General features: G+C 47.8%; 1 protein-coding gene across 1 annotated transcript in view; it reads right to left on the minus strand.

Moving 5' to 3' along the window:
* The window catches only part of LOC142591583 (uncharacterized), a 70,171-nt gene extending 52,984 nt beyond the window's left edge, over window positions 1-17,187 (minus strand). Inside the window, exons 1-2 of the mRNA XM_075703893.1 lie at window positions 17,113-17,187; window positions 7,225-7,253 (exon numbers count right to left, since the gene is read on the minus strand). Coding sequence (XP_075560008.1) covers window positions 7,225-7,253; window positions 17,113-17,187 — 104 coding nt within the window. The remainder of the gene's footprint in view (window positions 1-7,224; window positions 7,254-17,112) is intronic.
* Window positions 17,188-23,866: the final 6,679 nt, after the last annotated feature.

Below are 23,866 nucleotides of genomic sequence, written 5' to 3' on the forward strand. Positions count from 1 at the left end.
TAATTCGGATGCGCGGAAACTCAAAGAAAAACAACTTTACAGCTTCCGTTTGAGGTCGGTCTGAGCGGCTGCGACTGCTAGGTGGTGGTATGGTGCTTGGGTGAGAACGGAAAGAGCCCACGAAAGATCTAGACCAACTAGAGGCCAACAGTTTTGCTGTAAAACAAAGAGATGAATAATATTTTTCTGAAATGGCACCGATTTTTGGAAAGAAGCATTAAAAGCAATGACATGTAACACAACTATAGCAGAGAATGGTATAAAAAGATATCAGTAAATGTGAGATATTGGCTGACAAAGCAGCCCAAACCACTGCAGGTTCACTGCAAGACGCTTGACTCGTCAAGTACTTACACATTCGTCGAGGTTTCATTAAAAGTGTATGCATCCTATTGAATAATTCCACCAGATTGTTTGTCGCTATCTAACCCTCTTTTGCACAGTTTTCTTTCTGTTACCGCAAAGGTTACTTTGTTAATATATTGATTTGGATGTTATGTGCACTAAGTTTTCATGTACCACCAAGGCACACTTTATCCTGCTTTGCATAAATACTCGTTATAAAATCAAGATCGTCTTATTTTCTGTGTTGAGCTTAAGGAGTTCCATTCATGCACCTACCAGTAGCAGTTCACGTTGCAATCCGCCGCCATGTAGTAGAAGCCTCTAAAAGGATGGCTGAAAAACTGCCTGCCTGTGTTTTTGTCTCGTACAATATTTCCTGCGGCGCACCGTGTATTTAATATATTTAAGTTGCAATATTATGAGGTAAGCGTTTACTAAAACTTATTGTAGATCAAGCGCACGAGTTGCCGTCCTTCGTCGTCTAAAAGTTTTACTACAAGGAGGGTGGTGGCATATTATGGTATAGGGAATCAGCAACAGTAGTAGCGCCGTTTCTTGACAATGCACGACTTTAAATGACAGCACCATTATCTTAACGGCATCCCATTATGAGCAATGACAAGAAAGGGCAGGCTTCTAAAATATGTCTAGTTGCTTTTTAAGCAACTCGATTGAAGATATCAATCATATTGGGCGCAATTAGTGCAGCGATTGTGTGCACTGTGTCCTTTGGAAACGTCATCCTTTGGACAGACAGCATGCTATGTGAGTTACAGGTTTAAAAAACAGTAGGAGGAAGTTTTAAAGGAGGAGAAATTTTTTGCGCAATGCAATCATGTTGCTACGGAATAGTATTTCCAATGACGAACAGGCGAGCAGTAAGAACACGATGACGACGTTTGGAGGCTAGCGCAGGCTGTTGCCTCTTGGCCAAGTGCGGCGTATTACGTTGTAAATATACTTGTATATAGCTTTTCATCTGCGTCTTCTTACGTAACACATCTGGGGGAGGTGGACGTTCCCTGTACCTCGTCACGGAGCTTCGCAGTCTTCCGACACCTGCTACCACTTCGATGACCTACATCACTCTCCCAGCTCCTCGTGATCCTGGTGCTTTCTCGGGCAAAAATGGGGAAGACGTCGACGACTGGATCAGCCTGTACGAAAACATCAGCCGCGATAACCGGCGGGACCCTACTATAATGCTCGCCAACGTAGTCTTTTACCTCGGTGGCACACTTAGAATTTGGTTTCGGACGCAAGAAGATGAGCTCACCACTTGGGTTTCGCTCAAGCAAAAGCTCCGTGACTTGTTCGGCAACCCCTACGGCCACCAACTTGCCGCGCAGAAGGCGCTTTCCGGCCGTGTGCAGACGTCAACAGAGCCCTATGTCACGTACATTCAGGACCTCTTGCCTCTGAGCCGTAAAGTTGACGCACACATGACTAACTCAGACAAGGTATCCCACATCCTCAATTGTATTGCCGATGATGCCTTCAACTTGGCCGTATTAAACAACGTCGCGACAGTGGATGCAGTTATAAAAGAGTGCCGCCGCCTGGAACTCCCTAAAAGACGACGTATCGACCAGCAGTTTGCCCGTTTGCCCAACAATCCAGCGACATCTTCCTGTGCCGAGACTCTTTGTCCCAACAACACTGGCGATATTACCAGGATCGTCCGGCATGAGATTGAGGCCGCCTATCCGACTGCCTTCGACTCCAGCCCCACAAACGCACCTGCAGTCACGGTTTTCCCGATCCAGGCAGTTGTACGCCAGGAGTTCTAAAACATGGGTCTTCACACCATCTGCTCGGCCCATCGCCCTGATACCCACCCGGCTTCTTCGCTTCCGCCCCGTCCCGCATCTTCTCACCCACCACATTTCCGCAACGCATCTGAACGGCGCACTGCTGACGACAAGTCCATTTGTTTTCACTGCCGTCGAATCGGGACATTTCTCGGCACTGTGGCAGTCGCTGTACTTCCCCGACCCGGTCTGCTTATACTGCCTGCTCTCGACCCCGAAGTGGCCCTTCTCGTCCGTATGGCGAACGCTCCGATAATGCCGCCACTGATTCTCCTGCTCCAAAGCACCCGTATTCTCGTTCACCATCGCCCAAACGACGACAATCTCGCTCTCCCCAGCCCCGTCACTCCTTTTCGCCGACTCCCTTCGGACGCCGCTCTCTGTCGGAAAACTAGATGATGCAGCGCCTCGAGGTGACCCTGCATTATAGATACTGGGGCGCATTTGTTGGTAATGAGCGCTGACCTTCGTAACCGCCTGAAGGAAATAATCACGCCCGCCATGACGCCTGTTGTCCGTGTCGCCGATGGCGGAACAGCCTCCGTAATTGGTATTTGTGCCGCCCGTGTCCCCTTCGCCGGCAGCTCCACAATCATGCTATTCACAGTCATCGCCCACTGTCCCTACGACATCATCTTCGGCTTAGACTTCCTCTCTGCACATTCTGCTCTCGTCAATTGTTCCGCCAGTACTCTCCGCCTTGACCTGGCTGTTCTGGATCCCGCTGAACCACACCCAAGTCGCCTCAGTTCCGTCGACTTCGTTCGCTTGCCACCTTCGGCACTGACCTACGTTGACCTAGTGTCATCCCCACCAGTGCCCGACGGTCACTGCATCGCGGCTCCTATGCAATACCTCCTACTTACAAACGGGATCACAGTACCTCATACAGTTTTGTCAATCACGGCGCATTGCGTCTGTCTGCCAGTGGTCAATTTTGGCTTGACGACACGAGTGCTGCCACGCGGGATGTCTCTGGCCCAGCTTTGCTCATTCGAAGATCACTCAATAGAATCTATTGCAGTAGACGACAATTCAGCCGATCCTCCTCTACCATCGCAGTCGGCAAATTGTACCATCGCCGACTTACAGAAAATGATTGCGCCCGACATGCCGTCCGAGCACGCTCGTGAGCTCTACCGCGTTCTGTTTTCCTACCACGATATTTTTTACTTTAACGATCATCCTTTGGCCCAAATTACAGCTGTTAAACATAGCTTTATTACCGGCGATGCTCCTCCTATTCATCACCGCCCATATCGAGTGTCACCAGCTGAGCGTCAAATTATTCACGGAGAAGTTCGCAAAATTATTGCCAAGAACGTCATAGAACCGCCATGTAGTCCATGGGCGTGCACTTGTTGTACTGGTAAAAAAGAAGGTAGGGCCGTGGCGCTTCTGCGTGGATTATCGGCACCTTAACAGGGTTACCAAAAAGGACGTGTATCCCCTACCTCGGATTGATGATGCCCTTGACTGCCTCCACGGTGCTCGCTACTTCTCCTCTATTGACCTTCGCTCCGGCTACTGGCAGGTGCCGTGGTCGATCTCGACCGCGATAAGACAGCTTTTGTAACACCCGACGGTCTTTATCAATTCAAAGTGATGCCATTTGGTCTATGTAACGCCCCTGCCACTTTTGAACGAATAATGGACTCCCTTCTTCACGGTTTCAAAGGTCCACGTGCCTGGGCTACTGGGACGACGTTATAGTATTCTCCCCAACGTTCGCTACGCACCTCGGACGCCTCTCGGCAGTCCTGGACGTTTTTCGTCAAGCAGGCCTGCAACTGAACGCATCGAAGTGCCAATTTGGCCGTCGCCACATTGCCGTCCTTGGGCATCTCGTTGACGCAAACGAAGTGCAACTGGACCCAGGCAAAATCCATGCCGTTAAGCACTTCCCTGTTCCGAAGTGTGTCAAGGATGTGCGAAGCTTCATTGGCCTTTGTTCGTACTTCCGCCGTTTCGTGAAAAATTCGCGGCCATAGCACGACCACTAACCGAGTTTTTGAAAAAAGACGTCTCTCTACAGTGGGGCGATAACGAGACCTCTGGGTTCTCGCTTCGAATCTACCTTCTCACAGCGCCTCCCGTTCTGGCCCATTTCGATCCTTCTGCGCCTACCGAAGTCCGTACTGAGGCCAGCAGTCACGGAATTGGCGCAGTACCGATAGCACGGTCGTGGCCGCGCTATCGCTTACGCCAGCAGGCTCCTCTCGCCCGCGGGGCGCAACTATTCCATCACTGAGCGTGAGTGTCTGGCCCTAGTTAGGGCTGCTGCGAAGTTCCGCCCATACTTATATGGCGGACCCTTTTCCGTTGTCACAGACCATCACGCGCTTTGCTGTTTATGCTCTCTGAAAGATCATACAGGATGGCTTGGTCGCTGGGCCTTAGGCCTCCAAGAATATTCCTCTACTGTCACCTACAAATCTGGCCGACTACACAAGGACCTTGACTGCTTGTCTTGTTATCCGGTAGACGAGCCTGACGACTACGACAGTAATACCGCCAACGGCATTTTCTCTGTGTCTGCTTTCGCTAAGATCGCCGATGGGCAGTCACCATCTTCAGCAGCAGCAGCCTGGTTACGCCCACTGCAGGGCATAGGCCTCTCCCATACTTCTCCAACAACCCCGGTCATGTACTGATTGTGGCCATGTCGTCCCTGGAAACTTCTTAATCTCATCCGCCCACCTAATTTTCTGCCACCCCCTGCTACGCTTCCCTTCCCTTGGAATCCAGTCCGTAACCCTTAATCACCATCGGTTATCTTCCCTCCTCATTACATGTCCTGCCCATGCCCATTTCTTTTTCTTTATTTCAACTAAGATGTCATTAACTGGCGTTTGTTCCCTCACCCAATTTGCTCTTTTCTTATCCCTTAACGCTACACCCGTCATTCTTCTTTCCATAGCTCGTTGCCTCGTCCTCAATTTAAGTAGAACCCTTTTCGTAAGCCTCCAGGTTTCTGCCCCGTAGGTGAGTACGATGAGCAGTACCTAGACCTATCGCTGCGAGCACTCATCGAGCGTCTGCGCTCTACACCTACCGATGCATCCGTTCGCCGATATGTCCTGCAGGGCGGCATTCTGTACGGAAGGAACTTCCTGCCTGACGGATCTGATCTTCTTCTTGTCGTGCCAAAACATCTACGACAGACTGTGCTCTTTTAGATGCATGACGCCCCCACTGCAGGACATCTTGGGGCAACTCGCACGTGCGACAGCAATCGCCGCCGCTTCTAATGGCCTGGTCTCGCTCGCTCCGTCCGACGCTATGTTGCTGCCTGTGATACCTGCCAGCGTTGTAAACCACCTCAGGTGCTACCTGCCGGTCATCTCCAGCCGCTCACCGTCCCTGTGGAACCATTCTTTCGTGTTGGATTAGACCTCCTCGGTCCCTTTCGCACGTCATCCTCTGGGAACAAATGGGTAGCCGTCGCAACTGATTACGCCACCCGATACGCTACCACGCGGGCTCTCCCTACCGTTTGCGCCACTGACGTCCCGGACTTTCTCCTGCGTGACATTATCTTACTTCATGGCGCCCTGCGACAGCTGCTTACTGACCGTGGTCGAAACTTCCTCTCGAAAGTTATCGCTCACATTGTGCGTTCCTGCTCCATTCAACTCAATCTGACTACCTCATACCATCCTCAAACCAATGGCCAGACAGAGCGGTTAAACCGTACTCTTACCGATATGCTGTCCAAGTACGTTTCCAAAGACCACCACGACTGGGACATTGCCCTTCCTTACGTAACATTTGCCTATAATTCTTCCTGGCACGATACCGCCGGATTTTCTCCATTTTATCTGCTCTACGGTCGCGAACCGTCCTTGCCCCTTGACACGGCACTTCCGCCTGAAGCGATCTCAGCATGCGAGTATGCGCGCGACGCCATCGCCCTCGCCGACCATGCACGCCAGCTTGCCCGTGCTCGACTGACGGAATCACAAACCACTCAGTAGTGTCAGTACAACGCCGGCCACTGTGACGTACAGTTTTCGCCTTGTGCGCTCGTGCTCCTGTGGTCGCCCTCTCGTCACGTCGGACATTCAAAAAAGCTCCTTTCGCGATACACAGGGCCCTACCACGTGCTGCGTCAGATGACGCCTGTAACTTACGAAATGGCTCCTGTGAGCTCAACCTCGTCGTCTACTCTCGCGTCTAGTGAGGTCGTGCACGTCAGTAGGCTGAAGGCCTACTACACTGCTTCCGAGTCCGGCCTTTAGTCGCTCCGGGACGGCGCTTTTGCCGCTGGTGGTAGTTCTACGGAATAGTATTTCCAATGACGAACAGGAGAGCCGGAAGAAGTCGACGACGACGATTGGAGGATAGCGCGGGCTGTTGCCTCTTGGCCAAGTGCAGCGCATCGCGTTATAAATATACTTGTATATAGCTTTTCATCTGCATCTTGTTGAGTAATCATATTGATATTTGTACAGGTAAGCCATTGTACATTAAATGACTGTTCTTGAAACACATAAAGAGAAAACAAAGAATGTACCTAAATAAGGTCATATTTTTGAGTGATCTATTTTCATAAGTTGATTTCCATTTTTTATATAGTGACACCCGGTTATTGATCTATATTGCATCATGGGCCTTTTGCACTGTCGATTGAGATATTATAGCGATAAATGTTGCGGAGAGTGCGTAGAGTTATGCATTAGTCAATTATTCTGCACTCACTAGGAGCGTTATGTGTCCATTTTTGTAGTATGCACACGGGAAGTTTAAACAATTTTTATGCATGCCAAGTGATCATTTTATCTAAGGTAGACGTGAGAAAAAGGACAATTGCAGTTATTAAAAAGAAGAAAGCCGAGTGATAAAATTATTTACTAAAGGCGCAGTAGGTCACACTTCCAAAAATTGTCTTAAAGCTTGTCAGCTGCACTCCCTAGATGCGATAAAGTCTGTTTGAGTTTTCTCTGTTCATGGCTTTATCAGAAATGGAACCATGTAAAAGGTCGTTTTCTAACGAATATAAATTGTTCCGTTTTCCCACGTCATTAACATTAAATGCCAAGTCAACTAATAATATTTTTCTACTTACCGTTCTGTCCAGGTTACCGAGTCTCCATTCTGAAATTAAATTCGTATTTTGGAGTCATGAAGATGAAGTGTTGAGACCTAAGATATTTATTCTCTTTCTGTACAATAAAATTATAATAGTTGAGGAGTACAGTACTGGTAAAATCGCGAAGAATTATATATAAATAGGTAAAATGAGTATTGTTTGAACAACAGAATTTCCGAATCGAAAGAACTTAAGCTATTTCAGAAAACGCCCGGAAAGTTTGAATAGATTATCCGACATTCTTTTTCCTGCGCAAAACGAAATCTAGTGGCTACATGAAAGCCTGGCAGTCGAAAAAAGAAAAACTGATTTATACATTGCATGGCCTGTGACAGTCACACCTAAATGCACGTAATGCCATTACGAAATGGGTGTCCGGCCTTCCTCGAAACCTTTAAACAACTGATTACATGTGTTCGGTGTATAATAGCAAGGCCAATAAAACAAAACTGAGAACATACAAAGCCGCGGACGCGCGTAGAGTGTTCCGTTCATCAAGGCCGGAAGTTTGCTAGTACAACGCCACATTGTTTTCAAAGATAAAAACGATGCGAATATCGACATAATAAAGTACTTTGCTTCAAGTGAGAGAACAAATTCAATTGCAGGCTGCCTAAAATTGATGCATTCAGAAAAATGTGCCCGAGAGTATTCATCAGAAGTGATCTGCCCCCATTCGTCCTAGTACAATAAGTTTCCCTTCGGTCAGGAAATGAAATCGCGGGTGTGGTGGTTGCATTTCAGTGACGGCGAAATGCGAAATTGCCCTTGTCCAGTGCAATAGAGGCACGTTAAGTGCCCCTGATCAGGACACATATTATTATTTAGTTATACGCTGGAAGTTGCTACGTGCCTCTTGGGAGCGTTATGCCGCAGCAATTTTTGAAATTGGTTCATTAATAGCCGAGGTAGGAATATTTCAGTGCCGAAAACCAGTGATTTAGGGAGGCCAGTGGAATTGCAAAAAGAAACACTCTAACCACATGCCCCGTCTAGTCTCCGCAAGCGAAATTCCTTCCCGGCGTTCACTCACCCGACCTTCAGGATCGTGTGACGCATACGTCACGGGCGCCGACTTCATTTTTTTCCTTGCTTTTTATTTCGTGGCGCACTTCCGCTGACGATGTCGCGCGCGAACTGTTGCGTTTGTCTCGCATGGCGCAGCGCACAATTTTGCGCTCTGCGCACGATTACACCTGACTATCAGTATAAGTCAGTGCTACACGAATACTGAAGTCGACACAAGCGGATCACGGAGCTTGATCAGGCGCTGGAACACGGTAGAAAATGACATAGTATCGTTGTCGGCGCACGCGACTGCACGACGTGGCAACAGGCAAAAAAAAGAAGCAACGGAAGTACATCTCTTTTGCTGCGGTGCGTAGTAAAACAAAGACACCCAGACATTCGTGTTTCTATGATTTCTTGTTTGTCTAAACTTTAATTCGGCCATTGAAGCAACAGAGTACACACATAACAGATGTTGCCTTCAATGATTCTAGAAATCACATGCCACTACGAGCGACGTCACAGCACTGCCAAGCACGTAGGCGCACTTGTGGGATATGCGTCGACTCTCCGGCTGGTAGTGCTGCGTGCGCAAGTAGCAGCACAAAGGTCTTTCGGTTTCAAATTTAAGCTCTTCCTGTGGGGCGTAGCGATGCAATACTTAGCAAACGCGATCGTTAGCGCACATTGCATGCGTGGCGCTTGTCAGCTCAACATGGCCAGACCTGATGAGGGGCCATTTAAAGATCCCCTGGTTGTCAAAATTTATCCGGAGTCCCTTACTACGGCGTACCTCGTAATCAAATCGTGATTTTCACACGTACAATCGCATCATTCAATTCGATTTTATCTTCCTTAAGACTTCCATAAGTATTTGTATCTCTTGCAAGTTAGTAAAAAAAATTTTGTATTCAAGAATTTCGCAAATTGAATTGTCGAGTTCTATTGAAGATCGTTCGCCATACCGTTCGTCTCAAAATTTCGAACATTACCTAATGTACAATCGAATGAATTAGACGCAACGAAAGACAAGAAAAAGGCTGAAACTGGTTGATGAATAAATGATTGGGAAAACATGGTAATATAGGCGAATAGTGAAAGTTGCCTTACATAAATAGTTATAGCGCATTTCGTGCGCATTCGCCACTTATATCGAACACTTATATTTACAGAACACAATGTTTTCTCATTGGGATTAGCAATGCATGACACATTGCAAAAAAAAATAATAACCATTGATTTCTTCTTGCAGAAGAATGGGCCATAACACGAGGGCGAGACATCTATTCAAAGGAGCAGTAGCACCTTTGAACAATAAAGCAAAGGAGCTTGGTGTCACATGAGTACATATAGCAAAAACCGTGTTCGCTGGGAGTAAAGTAGTTCATGATACGCGTTAACTTATAACATCGCAGCAAATACCATGGACCATTATTCTACAGGGAACTTATGTCAAAGAAATGGGCTAATATTTAAACAAGGGTGGCGATGTGGCATTGTTGGCGCATTTTGACGAAAGGAGGTTGAGCACAGGGAAAAACAAGTACAAGGGAAGGCACATGCGACGCCCAGGCGCTAAATCTTGCGCTCAATCACCTTTATTTTGTGATTAGAGGTCTTACGAGTTTCCCACTATTTAACAATTGGTATACTTCACCATTTTCCAATCTAGAGGGACCTTGCTGAACATAAGCGGCTTAAGAGTGAGCAAATTTTCGAATGTCGACCTACACTTATCGATTGATGCGCACAAACTGACAGCTTTAGTTGATACTGGCGCAGACTTTTCGAATATGAGTGACCAGTTTGCACACCGCCTTAAGAAAATCAAAACGAAATGGACGAGCTCTTATATTGAAAATGCTGTGGGCACCTATAGCCAACTGCAGGACTCCAGATAGGAAATAGACATTTTGGCGTTAATTTTATAATTTTACAAGGGTGCTGCAGATCACTCATCCTTGGTATGGGCTCCTCGCGGGAGTGCGGCGCCATGATTACCATACGGGATGGTGAGATAACTTTATAGGCTAGTATGGAAACGAAATACGGTGATGAGCGCGAATGTACATTGTTACGTATTGCAGACGAAGACGTCCGCATACCGCCACTATCATGCAGTCTTGTCTGCTCCAGTTGCATAACACAGTGTAACGATGACAGATTAGCCGAACAATTAACTGCGTTTCTGTTCCAACAAGGTGTTGTCATCGCTCCGGGTATCCTCAGCCTAATCGGTGGTCGTACACAGGTACTGCTTACAAATTTTAATAAAAAATCGCGGCACGCACTGAAAGTACCGTGGTGGTATACTTTACGAATTTGACGTTCCTCAACACTACTTTTCTCTAAAATGAGTAAAAAAAATGATACGATGGAATGTGCACCCGTCGTCGACATTGAGCAATGTTTAGCACCGCAGCAGAAACAGATTCTCAGAGAACTGCTTCACCATTTTAGGGATGCTTCTCTACAACCTCTCGAGGGTGTCAAGCGCCACTGACGAAACATGGCATCATTACGAAGGAAATAGCAATACCTATCCGACAGAACCCATACAGCGTGGCTCAGAAAGGGCATGAAGGAATACAGCAACAGGTCAAGAAAATGTTCGAAGACGATGTCATCCAGCCGTCAAAAAGCGCTTGGGCATCGCCCCTGGTACTTATAAAGAAGAACGATCATAGCCTGTGGTTTTGTATTGATTATAGCAAGCTCAATCAGGTTGCGAAGAAAGATGTGTATTCTCTACCGCGCATGGACAATTCCCTCGACAACCTACGGCATGCTCATTACTTCAAAACGATTGGTTTATAAAGTGGAGACTGGCAATTAGAGGCCGATGAGCAGAGACTTAGAAATGAATGCTTTTGTGACGCCTGATGGACTCTATGAATCTAAAGTTCTACTTGTTAGTTTTTGATCCGCCCCAACCATGCTCCAAAGGTTGAAGGATAAAGTTCTCTCAGACCTTAAGTGGAGATTTGCTTAAAGTACCTACGCAATCTAACTGTTTATTCGGCCACATTTGATGTTCATCTCAGACGGCTACGGTTAGTTCTTCAAGCCATAAAGTCTGTCGGGCTCACTTTTAAACCAGAGAAGTGAAACTTTTGCTATAAAGAACTTTGGTCAAGGTTATAAGTCACAAAGGTGTCAAACCTGATGCTGACAAAATCACAGCCTTCGCAATGTTTTTAAGGCCCATGGACAAGAAGGCAGTCAGACGCTTCCTGGGCCTTTGCGCATTTTACCGTCGATTAATTGCGGCTTTTGCGCGAATCGCCTCACAGCTTATTTATTTGCCTAGCAAGAGAAGACGTCACCTTCGTATAGAGATACAAGCAGGAAGCAACATTTTACGAGTTCCAGCATCACCTACAATCTCCGCCTGCTCTTGCCCACTTTGATGCTGAAGCGCCGACGATAATCCACACCGATTCCTGAAAAGTGGGTCTCGGCGCCGTCCTTCTTCAGTGGCAAGACGGCGCTTAGAGATTTATTGCTTACGTGAGTAGAGCACTATCATGTGCCGGCTCGAACTACTCCTACAGAGAGAAGGAATCTTTGGCTCTCGTGAGAGAAGTTACCATGCCCCGCCCGTACCAATATGACTGCCCTTGTGATCTCATAAGTGATCACCATTATCTCTGTTGGTTGATGAAGATAAACGATCCATCTGCAGGTTTTTAACGCCGGAGCCTGCGGGTTCAAGAGTACATGACAGTGGTCTACGATTTGGGAAGGTAGCACTTAGATGCTGACTGCCTTTCCAGATCGCCGTTCGAGTCAAGAGGCGTAGATGATGACGAATCCGCAGATTCTTCTTTGGAGTTCTCAATGTGGCATCATCTCTCAACAATAAGAGGACCAGGAGCTCGCTTCAGTAATTTATTTCACAGAAGGCGGCACCATGAACATGCCTGCAGTATTCTCAAGGAGCCTGTCAACCTTCTGCACACGCAAGTGTTCTTTTTAGGTAGAACATCTTTTTAATAAGGAAGCAATATATACTACTCGTGCCTAGAACTCTCCGCGACGAGATATTCCAAGCCTTTCACGTTGAACTTACTTCAGGCCACCTAGGCTGCACAAGAATATTAGCGCGAATCAAGAAGTATTACTGGCCACAGCTCGTAGCACAGGTGAAGCTGTACATTTGAACGTAACTGGACTGCCATCGACTAAAAGTGCCACCTCCAAGACCTGCCGGATAATTACATCTTATTGCAGCGCTGCAAACGCCGTTTGAACAAATTGAGATGGATGTTTTGGGTCCATTCCCTATATATACTACTGGAAATAAGTGGATCATAGCTCCGACGGATTATCTCACGTGATATGCAGAACCAAGGCACTTCCGAGCAGCACAGCAGCTGAGGGCACACAATTCTCCATTGAAAACGTCTTCCTGAGGCGCGGTGCTCCAGCGGTCATCGTAACCGACGGGGCAACCGCGTTCACGGCTCGGCTTCTGCGAAGTGTACTCACGCTCAGTGGCACGGCGCGAACAGGGGGCTTACGGAACGCCTGAACAAGATTCTCAGAGACATGCTGTGCATGTATGTCTATGTATGTATGCATGTATGTATGTATGTATGTATGTATGTATGTATGTATGTATGTATGTATGTATGTATGTATGTATGTATGTATGTATGTATGTATGTATGTATGTATGTATGTATGTATGTATGTATGTATGTATGTATGTGTGTGTGTGTGTGTGTGTGTGTGTGTGTGTGTGTGTGTGTGTATGTATGTATGTATGTATGTATGTATGTATGTATGTATGTATGTATGTATGTATGTATGTAAGTATGTATGTATGCATGTCGACAAGAACTGGGACAAAATATTGCCCATGCAAGCGTTGCTTATAATACGGCTTGAAAAGAGACGAAGCGAATGAGTTCATTCAGTCTCCTCCACGATAGAGAAGTGATTGCGATATGCTGGATGTTATGCTGCCTCATGATTCGAGCGATTCCGAGACTGACGCCGTAGATTTTTACAGTGCGCGCGAGAAGCAAGACAGTTTGCATTACTAAGGTCTGGATGAGGGCTAATTGGTTCAGATTTAGAACTGAGGTTGAACAGCGCGAAAGAACAGCGACACCAGGAAACAAATACCCCAGACAATCGCTGTCTGTGCTTGTCGTTTGTATTTGCTTACAACCCTTGTCTGTGGTATTTGTTTCCTCGTTTTGTTTTATTCGCTCTGTTCAAGCTCAGTTCAAAGCAAGACAGCTCGCGCGTCTTTTAATAACGGTCCAGAAAAACCGTGATCCCATACCTTAAAATCAGTATCATCGATGCGCCGTCTACCAGCCCGGCTAAAGACTTTGGACTCCGCTACACCATCGAGGCCTCTCGGAGAAACTTCTACGCGCACAATTTGGACAACACTAGGTTCAACGAAGCCCTAGCGACGTCAACTACGAAGTCGTCCCTCAAAGCCGAGCTTGCTCCAGGCGCCGTAGGACCTGCCTGAGGCTGTGCACGTAGTGCCCATGAAACACTATTTTTCTGAATGACACCAATACTTTCTTGTTCGGTACACACCGGGTGCTACCCGAGGAGTATCGGTACGATCCTGTTTCGGGGGGGGGGGGCGGGGCGAGGAATGCCGCCTCCCTATCTGGGCCTATACACTGCAGTTGAAGGCGACGACTGCGAACTGAGCGGCAACCCTGAACTGAGCCGTTGTTGCAATTGTCTCCATGAAATATGCCTCTCCACTCTTGTTTACGGTGAGTCCCGACAATATTGCCAGGTGTCTACGAGCTCAATCAATATTGCGCAAGTACGAGTAAAGCTCAATAAAAAACATGCTTTTTGTGCTTTCTTAAGGACAATAGTGCTTTTGAGACACCTTCAGAGTCCGCGAATACTACTTCCTTGTCTAGCTTTAATTTCGTTATTTGTGTGACCACAGACTCAAATATATAGGCTTTATAGAGTAAGCATACTTGTATGAGGGTTCGCTACATCCGATTCGGAAAAAAATAAAGGATGAACATCCGCGTAAGATACGCCAGCATGCGACTTTCATGCGCTGGTGTAGAATTCAGCGCAAGAGCACTTCAATTGGACTTCATTAAAAGGCATTCGCATGTCGAGCTCTGGTGCCTACTTTGTTACTTACAAAACTATATCACATTCTATCAGTTGCCACTCCCAAGGTGTTAGCACCTGAGCTGGAGGCATTACGGTATGTTCAAATTGTGGCCCACCCACTTGAAAGCTAAGCTCCCCCACACTGTGAGAAAGGCTGCCTTATTGAAGGTATTATGGAAAAGCTTTACACATGTCAAATCGTTAACAGTTTTAAAACACGGATGTTTATGATTAGAGTGCACTAGGAGTAAATATGTGAAGCTGATGTTTGATACCAGCAGATGGAGTGAACACTGATTCGATTTTACGTGTAAGTTTTCAATGGGGTTTGTTCTGAAAGTGTCTGTGGCCAGGTGGATACCTAGACGGTGAACGGGATCTAGCATCTTTAGCGCATTCGGGGCAGCAGAGTGATATACTACAGAACCATAATCCAGTAACTTTGAAATGGGGCTCTTGTGAAGGTTCATTAAACGCTTCCTGTTGCAGCACCATGTTGTGTGAGGTATAATTTTTGTTAAGGTATTTGTTTTTAGGCATTTGGCTTTCATATATTTATGTGTGGATTGAAAGTAACGTTAGAGTCAAATATGATGCCCTAAAAACTTGTGTTCTTTGTTAACAGATACTTGTTGTCCACACAATTCTGCGCTAGGATTGGGAACTGGGCATCTCTTTCTTGTGGAAAGAACATAAGATTTCTTTTGGGGGTAAACTTTAAACCCACTTTAGTTTGCCCAATTAGAACCATTTTTCAAGCCCTGCTGTGCTCATTTCTCCTGTACTAACTGTACATGACAATAACTTGCCGATGTTGACGTGGAAGTTAAGATTAGACAAATAGTTGCCTATTAAATTCAGCGTATTGCAACGGATGCCCATTCCTCAAGAGCCTCAAGTGCCTCAAGATTCCGTAAACTAAGGTTGTGTCGCACGCCTTCACCATATCGAGCAATATGGATAAGAAAAACCATTTACGTAGTAATGCGTCACGGATGTTTCCTTGAATGGGCACAGGATGCCCAGCTGTGGACTACCCTCTTCTGAAGCCACATTTATAGGTGTCAAGGATTTTTTTCAGTTCAACGAAATGCATGAGCCGCCGAATGGTCATTCTTTCAAATTGCTTTGAAAGACAACTTGTGAGAGCTAAGGGGTGGTAAGCTGCTGCTGAGGATGGATCTTTACCCTGTTTCCAAATAGGGACCACAATCTGTTCTTTCCATACGGATATTAGGTATCCGACAGACCCAATAGTGTTGAAAAGTGCGAGTAGTGCAACTTGTGCGTTAGTTTTAAGTTTTTGGTCATGTCATACATGACCCTGTGTGGTCCCTGTGCCGAGTTGTTGCATGCAAGCAAGGCAGCCCTCAACTCGGTAATATTGAAAGTACACTTATATGGCACCTTTTGTTGGGATCTGTGGACTAATTTCTTGCATTATTCTATTTGTGTGTGTTTCAGTAAACATTGTGAGTAGTGGATTTAGCTTGAGAAACGTTCAAAGTGCTCTCCAAGAGAGTACGCCAGCTCTTGAATAGTATTCCCTTGGTCGTTCACCAAAGGCAACGGATGGATTTCTTGTCCTTTAGCTTCCTTAAGACATACCACCCTTGAGGCTCCTTTATTTATGAATTTATGCCCGATAAACATCCATCCCATATTTGTCTCTTTGCATGACGACGTGCCCGCCTTCCCTGCGATTTATAGTGTTAACTGCTATATTTTCCCATTCAGTCATATACGCAGTGTGCCTTATGCTTTATTCTGCCTCTGCCGCACTTCTTTGCAGTCTTTGTTCCACCTGGGAACACGCCGTTTGTGTGAAACACCATTCGTTTGTGGGATAAATTTTTCGGCTGCATCAATAATAAAAGCGGTCAAATATGCGACGGCATTGTCTATACTAAAACTGTTGATAAAACTATGAGATAAATAAGTTTGTACTTAAATGCTTCCACTCAGCCAATGGTAATTTTCATCGACGAATATTGTGAAGGTTGTCATGCTGCTTTATTAAGTGTAAAGTTATAGGGAAGTAGTCACTAAAGGATTGTTGATGACATTCTATTCCAGGTTGGGCAGAAGAGAGGCAGAGGCAATTCTTAGCCCTATCGATAAATGAGTTGTGTTGGAGGTTGTAATAGATGCACTCTTTGTTCTTAAACAGGCACGCACCATAAGTCACAAGAAAAATTTCAACGATTGGACCTCTCGTACCACAACGCGGGTCTCCGCCCTAAGTGTTGTCAGGTTAAAATCACCCATGAGTACGTACCGGCAGTTGACCTATGAGATTATAGAAACATGTTTTTTTCAGTTGATAGTTGCCTGCTACATACACAGACCAGAAAGAACAGCCCGCTCTGACACTGCTTCAAGCGGTGTTCGTAGAGTCAAATGCTAGCTAGCGAAACTCTTGTCGACGACTGTGGCTACACCGCAGGATGAGATGTTAGCCTCATCGCGGTTTTTCCAAAAAAATTATATTGTGTAAGAAAGTTTCTTTGTGCAGATGTTAAGTTTGTTCGCTCGACACACAGCACTTCTGGAATTAGTTTATGAAGAAGTTCTTTAAAATCATCTACATTGCGTAGAAGACACCTGATATTCCACTGTAGTAACTGTCTGTACATTTTTTTAGAAAAGTATCATCCTGTGTGTCTAATGTATGAAATCTGACTTAACCTATAAGCCCTTTTCCGGGCCTGTCATGCGGCGTTCCTTTATTATGACTTTTTTGGAGAGGTCGCCGGACTCCCGCAGCTGCATAGGCACTTGCTGCGCCGTCTGGCTCGAAGAGTTGTCCATCACCTCATCAAAGCAGCTGGACACCCGCTATTTCGAGCGGTTTGTCCGTCCCGAAGCATTCCCCTCGGTAGACGAAGCCCTTTCAGCTACCAACCCGGAAGTCGATGGCTTCGTATTCCGGAACGGCTGAGCAGCGCTGGCTGCAGCCGCCTAGAGGGCGAATGTCATCACCTCCGCTTCACTGGGTGTGGACCGGAAAGCCGACGGGGTCCGCTGCGGCACTGCTTCGTGACGCTCCACATCGGCAAAGCTATTCTTCGGCACCTATGTCACCCGCCTTCACGCCTCTTAACATGAAATACTGACAAAAGGCAGAAACCATCTTTAAACAACGCGCTCATTTTCGTGCGCCTTCCAAAAGGACAACGGCATATTGGTGATAAAGGCGAAGGCATAATGGCACGTGCATTCACCGCACGCACTCGCATCGTAGGCGACTGTTGTCGCGGGATACAAGAAAAAAAAGAGGTAAAGCGACGCTCGATAGGTAAAGATAAGAGGGCATTCCTATCTCCTGTTGGGAACGCTGCATTGATCTTTTTAATTACTGCTTGAAAACAAGTTTGCCCACAAAAAGTAGTTGTGTCTGAACTCCTTCAACTGTTCGTTACAATTCTGTTTGACATGCTGGGTAATGATGTCGAGCCCCATTCGAGTATAAGAAAGCAGCACGGAGCCATGCCATTTCAGACCCAACGAGCTCACGCCTGTCCACCAGCGCACGAACCGTCGTCTACGTTGTGAGTCGCCTGACTTTCCTCTTTCGCCGGAGCCAACTAGAGTAGCAGCAGTAGACAACACTAAATTACATCCCAGACCGCTTCAACACGCATCGTCGTTGATCAGCCGGAGACGCCCGAGCCTTTCCGAAGCGACACCTTCGAAGACGCCAAGGAATGGTTAGAAGGCTTTGAGCGCGTCGCGGACTACAATGGATGGGACGAAAACGGAAAGCTCAGCAACGTCTACTTCGCGTTGCAAGACTGTGCACTAGCGTGGTTTGAAAACCAAGAAGCTGCCCTCCGGTCGCGGGATAACTTCCGACGGGAATTGTTGGCCACGTATCCGAGTGCAGACCCCACGGAAGGAGCTGAAGCCGCTTTGCAAGCAAGAAGCCAACGAAACAACGAAAGCATGGCAATGTATCTCAAAGATACATCCCGCTTATTCCACAGCGCCGATCCGAGCATAAGCGAGGGCAAGAAGCTTCGGCATCTGATGCACGGTGTGAGGAAAGAGCTTTCTGCCGGTTTAGTTCGGAACCCTGCACGCACCGTCGCGGAATGCCACTCCAAGTTGACAACGAAGGAAAGGATACTTCAACAATGAGCGAGCCTCCACAACCGCGATATGAACGTCGCATCTGTGGATGCAGTGTCGGCAATGTTCGGGAACAGCGTCGAGGTGTTACGAGAACTCGTAAGATCTGGGCTTCGAGAAGAGTTTCAGAGGCAACAGCCGAACAATCGCCTTACAGTGGTCTCTTCATTAGCAGAAGTGGTTGGTCAAGAAGTGAGACGAGCAGTCCACGAGCAGCACCCGCAAGCACAGCCACACGCGTCGTCACCGGTACGGCTCCTGAGTTTTCTCGGAAAAGGTGAGGTTTTTTTCGACCTCACCAACTCAACCTTGTTTTGAGGATCCTTTCAAGTCTGTCAGGACTTGCCCCGTCGTGCGATTGGGGCTTCTATGTACTCCTTTTGCTTTTTTCGACCATCTAAAACCGTGAGCCGGCCGGCTGATGGCCATGGCCACCTATGTACGCGGCCATGGCTAAGCCTGAGGTTCCCCAGGACGAGCAGGCGTCCGGGCGAGACTCCCCTAGTGGTGTCAAAACGCCTCGCTCGGACGGCTCAAGTGTGTCAGTATTCTCTGATGAAGGAGACGCGGTGGTTCTCGAAGCCGAGATACCTGGAGGGGAACGCGATCCGCCTGCAAGGGACGGCCCCACTACCGCCCTTTTACCTCCTGTTGCTGCTGCCCTCAGTTCCCCGCCTTCCGTTTGCAGCAACTCGGTTTCCACTGTTCCACTGGATTCCGAACAACGGATAACCGCCTCCATCCACCGCATAGTAGAGAAGTAAAAACAAATCACCGACTTGATCTTCCATGCCTCTTCTAAAGTAGCGAATGCTCAACGCTCGCAAATTGTATCCTGGCTTGCCGAGATATTGCAGGAATGTTCTGACGTGCGTGCGATTGCTGCCCATCAGGCGGGTCGCGTTGAAGAGTTGCGGGACCAGCTACAGCAGACGGGGGGGTGCCTTGCTGGCGATACGCTGGCAGCTCCACCGCCTCCTCCTTGCCAGCCCAGGACATACGCGGCTGCGGCGCGTCTTCGTATGCAGGCTGCTCCACTCACGACCCGGCAGCCCCCAATCAGGACCCCTCCAGAGGTTCTACAAACGGGCCCGAACCCGACGGTACTTCCTCCACGGCTCGATGCAATCAGGCGAGAGCACGAATTTCTCCTGTTCCTCACCCCTATCGCTCCTTCCGCCTCGCCCTCAAGCGATGTTGTAGCCTTTCTGAAGACAAACATAGACCCGATCACGGAGGGAATCGGTGACGTCTCTATGTGCCGTACACGACACGGCATCACAATCTTCACTAATGAGCGACTCTCCTTCGAACATCTTAAGGCTGCAATCGAAAGGAACCCGATAACGCGTACAACGATTTCCATCAAGGTGGCGCAAATCGACAACCTCATATTCACATATCAGGCGTCGATCCTGACGTACCCGCTCATGGCCCCCTCGCCGCTATCAGTGCGCGCAACCCACCTATCAACTCGATCCTGAATTCTGTAAAGTGCGAGTCTCTTTCCGCGAACGCTCCGGAAATTTCCCCCATGTCCTTGCCGTCGATGCAGCCTCCTTCCGCTTCCTTACCACCCTCGGGCGGTTGATCATAGGATGGACTTTGGTGACGGTGCGGGAAGATTTGCATGTCCGCACCTGCACCTACTGCTCGACGTACGGGCCCTCCAAACGCGCCTACCCGCACAAGTCGGACCCCTCGTGGATGGTATGCACGAAATGTGCAGAGTCGCATCTTGCAGAAACATGCTGGGTCCGTGTGGGGGACGCTGCGGTGCCGTGCGCCGAGTGCCGGCGGGTAGCTAGGGCGTCGCCGCATCCTACGGGCGATGCGACTTGCCCAGTTTTGCTTGAACGCATAGCGCATGTGCGCATGCGCACGGACCATGGATAAGATAACACGCACCACCTACTCTTGTCCCTTGGGGGCTGCGTGGTGGCTCTTCCCATCTATACCTCCTGCCGTCAGATACACCTGTATGCTCACTATCCCTCGGCTTCCGGACTTGACACATGTCGCTTTGCCGCTACGCAGGCCCTTTCCCCATAGGGAGGGTGCGTACGTCCCTCTATCCTCCTCAATCCTTGTTCGTGTTTCGTTGCTCACAATGTCCCTCGCTTCCTTCCAGTGGTTTCATTCTCTCTATTTGCTTCCTTCCTATCTTCTATCTCTCCTCCATTTTCTCCTTTTATCTGTTAACTTTTGCCTCCTCTTTACTCCGCGCATTATGCCTTCCTTTATTTCTGACACCTGCGCTCCTATACTCACCTTAACGCTCTCTTCCACTTTCTCATCTACTCTCAACCATGGCCCATTCCACACCCATTAAATTTTTGCAGGCTAATCTGGCGCATTCCGGACAACCAATATTGCTGTTGTCGGACTTTATTCAGCAGCACCACATTGATTTTATCATTATTTTCGAACCTTATACACGAGGCAACTCTCTTTCGCACCTACCTCACACGCACATCACCTTCGATTCACCAGTAGCTCCCCGTCTGGCTCTTTTAGCCCCTAAACATAGCTATGATCTCTTCCTAATCCATTCCCATCCACTTTATGTCGTGGTCTCCTGTGTTGCCTTTTCAGTCTCTTTCGTCATCCTCGCCGTTTACGCTCCCCCTCACGAACCGCTGGAACCCCTTTTTGATGCCCTACAAGCTCACCTGTCCTGTATTACTCGACCATTTCTGGTGTTCGCGGGTGATTTCAATGCGAAAAACTTACTGTGGGGCCCAGTGGAAGGTGATATCAGGGGTGCGCAGCTCACACAATTTGCTGCCGCAAACAACTTAAAACCATTCAATGACCCTCGTTCGCCGCCTATCTCTCAATCCCACCTTGCCGAGAGTTCGATCGATGTTTCCTTTGCATTGGTTCCTCTCGCCTCATGCGGCTACAACTGGTTCGTCGACGATTCCGAAACGCTATCCGACCACAAATATATCTTATTTTCCTTTTTTGGCCATATCAGACCCCGCCATAAACGATTAACAAAATCGACTACATCTCATCTTTTATAGTCACTCGTCACTTCTCCATGGTTTTCGTTGGTCCAACAGACAACTTTTCTATCACCCAAAGCAGTTGATTTGGTTTCGGCGAAGTTCTACATTCTTTTCGGCAAGCTTCGTCATCTCCATTCTTGCTCGATAAAGCCGCGCCCCTCTCCAACTAATTCATGGTGGACTCCCGAACTTACTATTGAACGTAAACGCATCCGTGCTCTCCGTCGCCGCTTCCAACGCACCACAGACCCGTTCCTTCGGCAGACGTTTAAGGCTCAGAACTATGATGCCCATGCCAACTATAAAATGCATATTGACCACGCCAAATCTGCTGCCTCCAAATCTATCTGCTCCGATCTTTCCAAACGAAACCTTTTCGGCCTTCCTTTCCGCATCTGCTTTGACAAACTCTCCCGTACCAATCAGCTCACCTCCCTTCTTTTACCCGATGGTCGTTCCACATGCACCGTACTTGAGTCGGCCCATTTTCTCCTTACGGTTCACGTGACTCAAGAGTCCCCCTCAACAGATGACGACGACCACGCGCGCCTGCGTAAAATAACTGACACGCCTTATTCCTCCAATACTATCGACCTCCCTTTCATTATTGCAGAGATTGAACATGCCCTCAATTCAGGCAACACCAACGCCGCCCCAGGTCTAGACGGACTCACTCTTCCTATGCTCAAGACGCTTTTTTCCTATCACCCGTCCTTTTTCCTCTTCATTTTTAACCATTGTCTCAGTCTATACTACTTCCCAGCTCACTGGCGTAAAGGAAGTGTTATCTTTATTCCTAAACCCAATCGCCCTCCCGACTCTCCGTCATCCTACCGCCCTATTGTTATGAATTCTTTGTTTAGTGAGATTCTCGAACGTCTTCTAAATTCCCGGCTCTACTTCTTTCCCCACTCCAATAACTCACTTCATCCGCGTCAATTCGGTTTTACACATGGGAAGAGTGCGTCAGCCGCTTTCTACCGTCTTAGACAAACTCTGAACACCTACAAACACCTGAAACAACACGCAATTCTCATCTGCCTAGATTTTAAAGGGCCTTTCGACAGTGTTTGGAACCCTGTCGTCCTCCACTTTTTACGCTCGCATAATTGCCCTTCCAACCTTTACCACCTCCTAAAATCCTTCTTAGACCACCGAGGGATCATGTTCCGATCGCAGGCAGGTCAGGTGTCTGCCACGCCTACATTGGGCAGCCCTCAAGGGTCACCCCTCAGTCCGCTGCTGTGGACCATTGTCATCTACGGATTGCTTGAGCTACCCTTTCCCCCGGACGTCGTTCTGCAGGCCTACGCAGACGACACTATTATAGTGCTCTCGCAGACAATCGTCGCGCATTAGAATCGAAGGTAGCTCTCACTCTTAATCTTATTTCGACCTGGGCACAGCTCACCAAACTCACGATCAGTAGCGACAAATCCTCCTTTCTACACTTCCCCAATAGCCACTTTGCTTCCTCTTCACGCACCCGTCCTCCCAATATTCGCTTTAACGGCTTCGCCCTGGAATTTCAGTCGAGTATTAAAATTCTTGGCGTCATCTTTGATACCCATCTCACCTTTAACGCTCATTAAACATATCTCCGTACTGAAGTAAGACCTTCTCTCTCCTCGTCTTCTCCTGTTCCTTCGAATGCACTATTCTATGCCCCCATCCGCTCCCCGTCTCCTCTATAATGAGGTACTGCTTCCGTCCATCACATATGCTTCTCCTGTCTGGTTGCCAACCTTTCCTACTTCACAGTCTAAACTCAAAATTTCCTCTATCCAACGTGCTCTTCTCCTTCCAATCAGCGGTGCTTTTCGTACGACGCGTACCTCGTCGCTTCAGGTTTTCGCTAACGCACCACTACTCCACATTGAACTAGACCGCCTAAACGCACACTTCTCTTTACTTGTACTCAAGGCCCTTACCTTTTATGGCCCTGACTCCTACCATCCGTCGCTCGTTCACTACCCTATGAATCCTTGGGACTGTGATCCCAGCCTTAAATCTCAGTTTTCCCATCACCGTCTTCGACTTCAAGAGGTACCCTCTGTTACCACTAAGCCGGCCTACCACCTGTTTACCGACGGCTCCTACACTTCCCACTCTGCTGGAGCCGCTTTCATATATATAGTGCAACAGGCCACATCACTAAAGTTGGAAAATTTAATCTTATTGGTGCCACTTCCTCTTATGCCACCGAAACAGTCGTTTTACTGGAGGCACTAGCCTGTATACGGGCTTTGCCCCATTTCATCCCTCTACACATTTACACCGATTCCTTGTCCATGCTCACTGCATTGAACTCTTCCACCAAAACCAATACCTCTGTCAGGGACATC

The sequence above is a fragment of the Dermacentor variabilis genome, chromosome 8 (genome assembly GCF_050947875.1).
Source record: "Dermacentor variabilis isolate Ectoservices chromosome 8, ASM5094787v1, whole genome shotgun sequence".
NCBI classification, from domain to species: Eukaryota; Metazoa; Arthropoda; class Arachnida; order Ixodida; family Ixodidae; genus Dermacentor; species Dermacentor variabilis.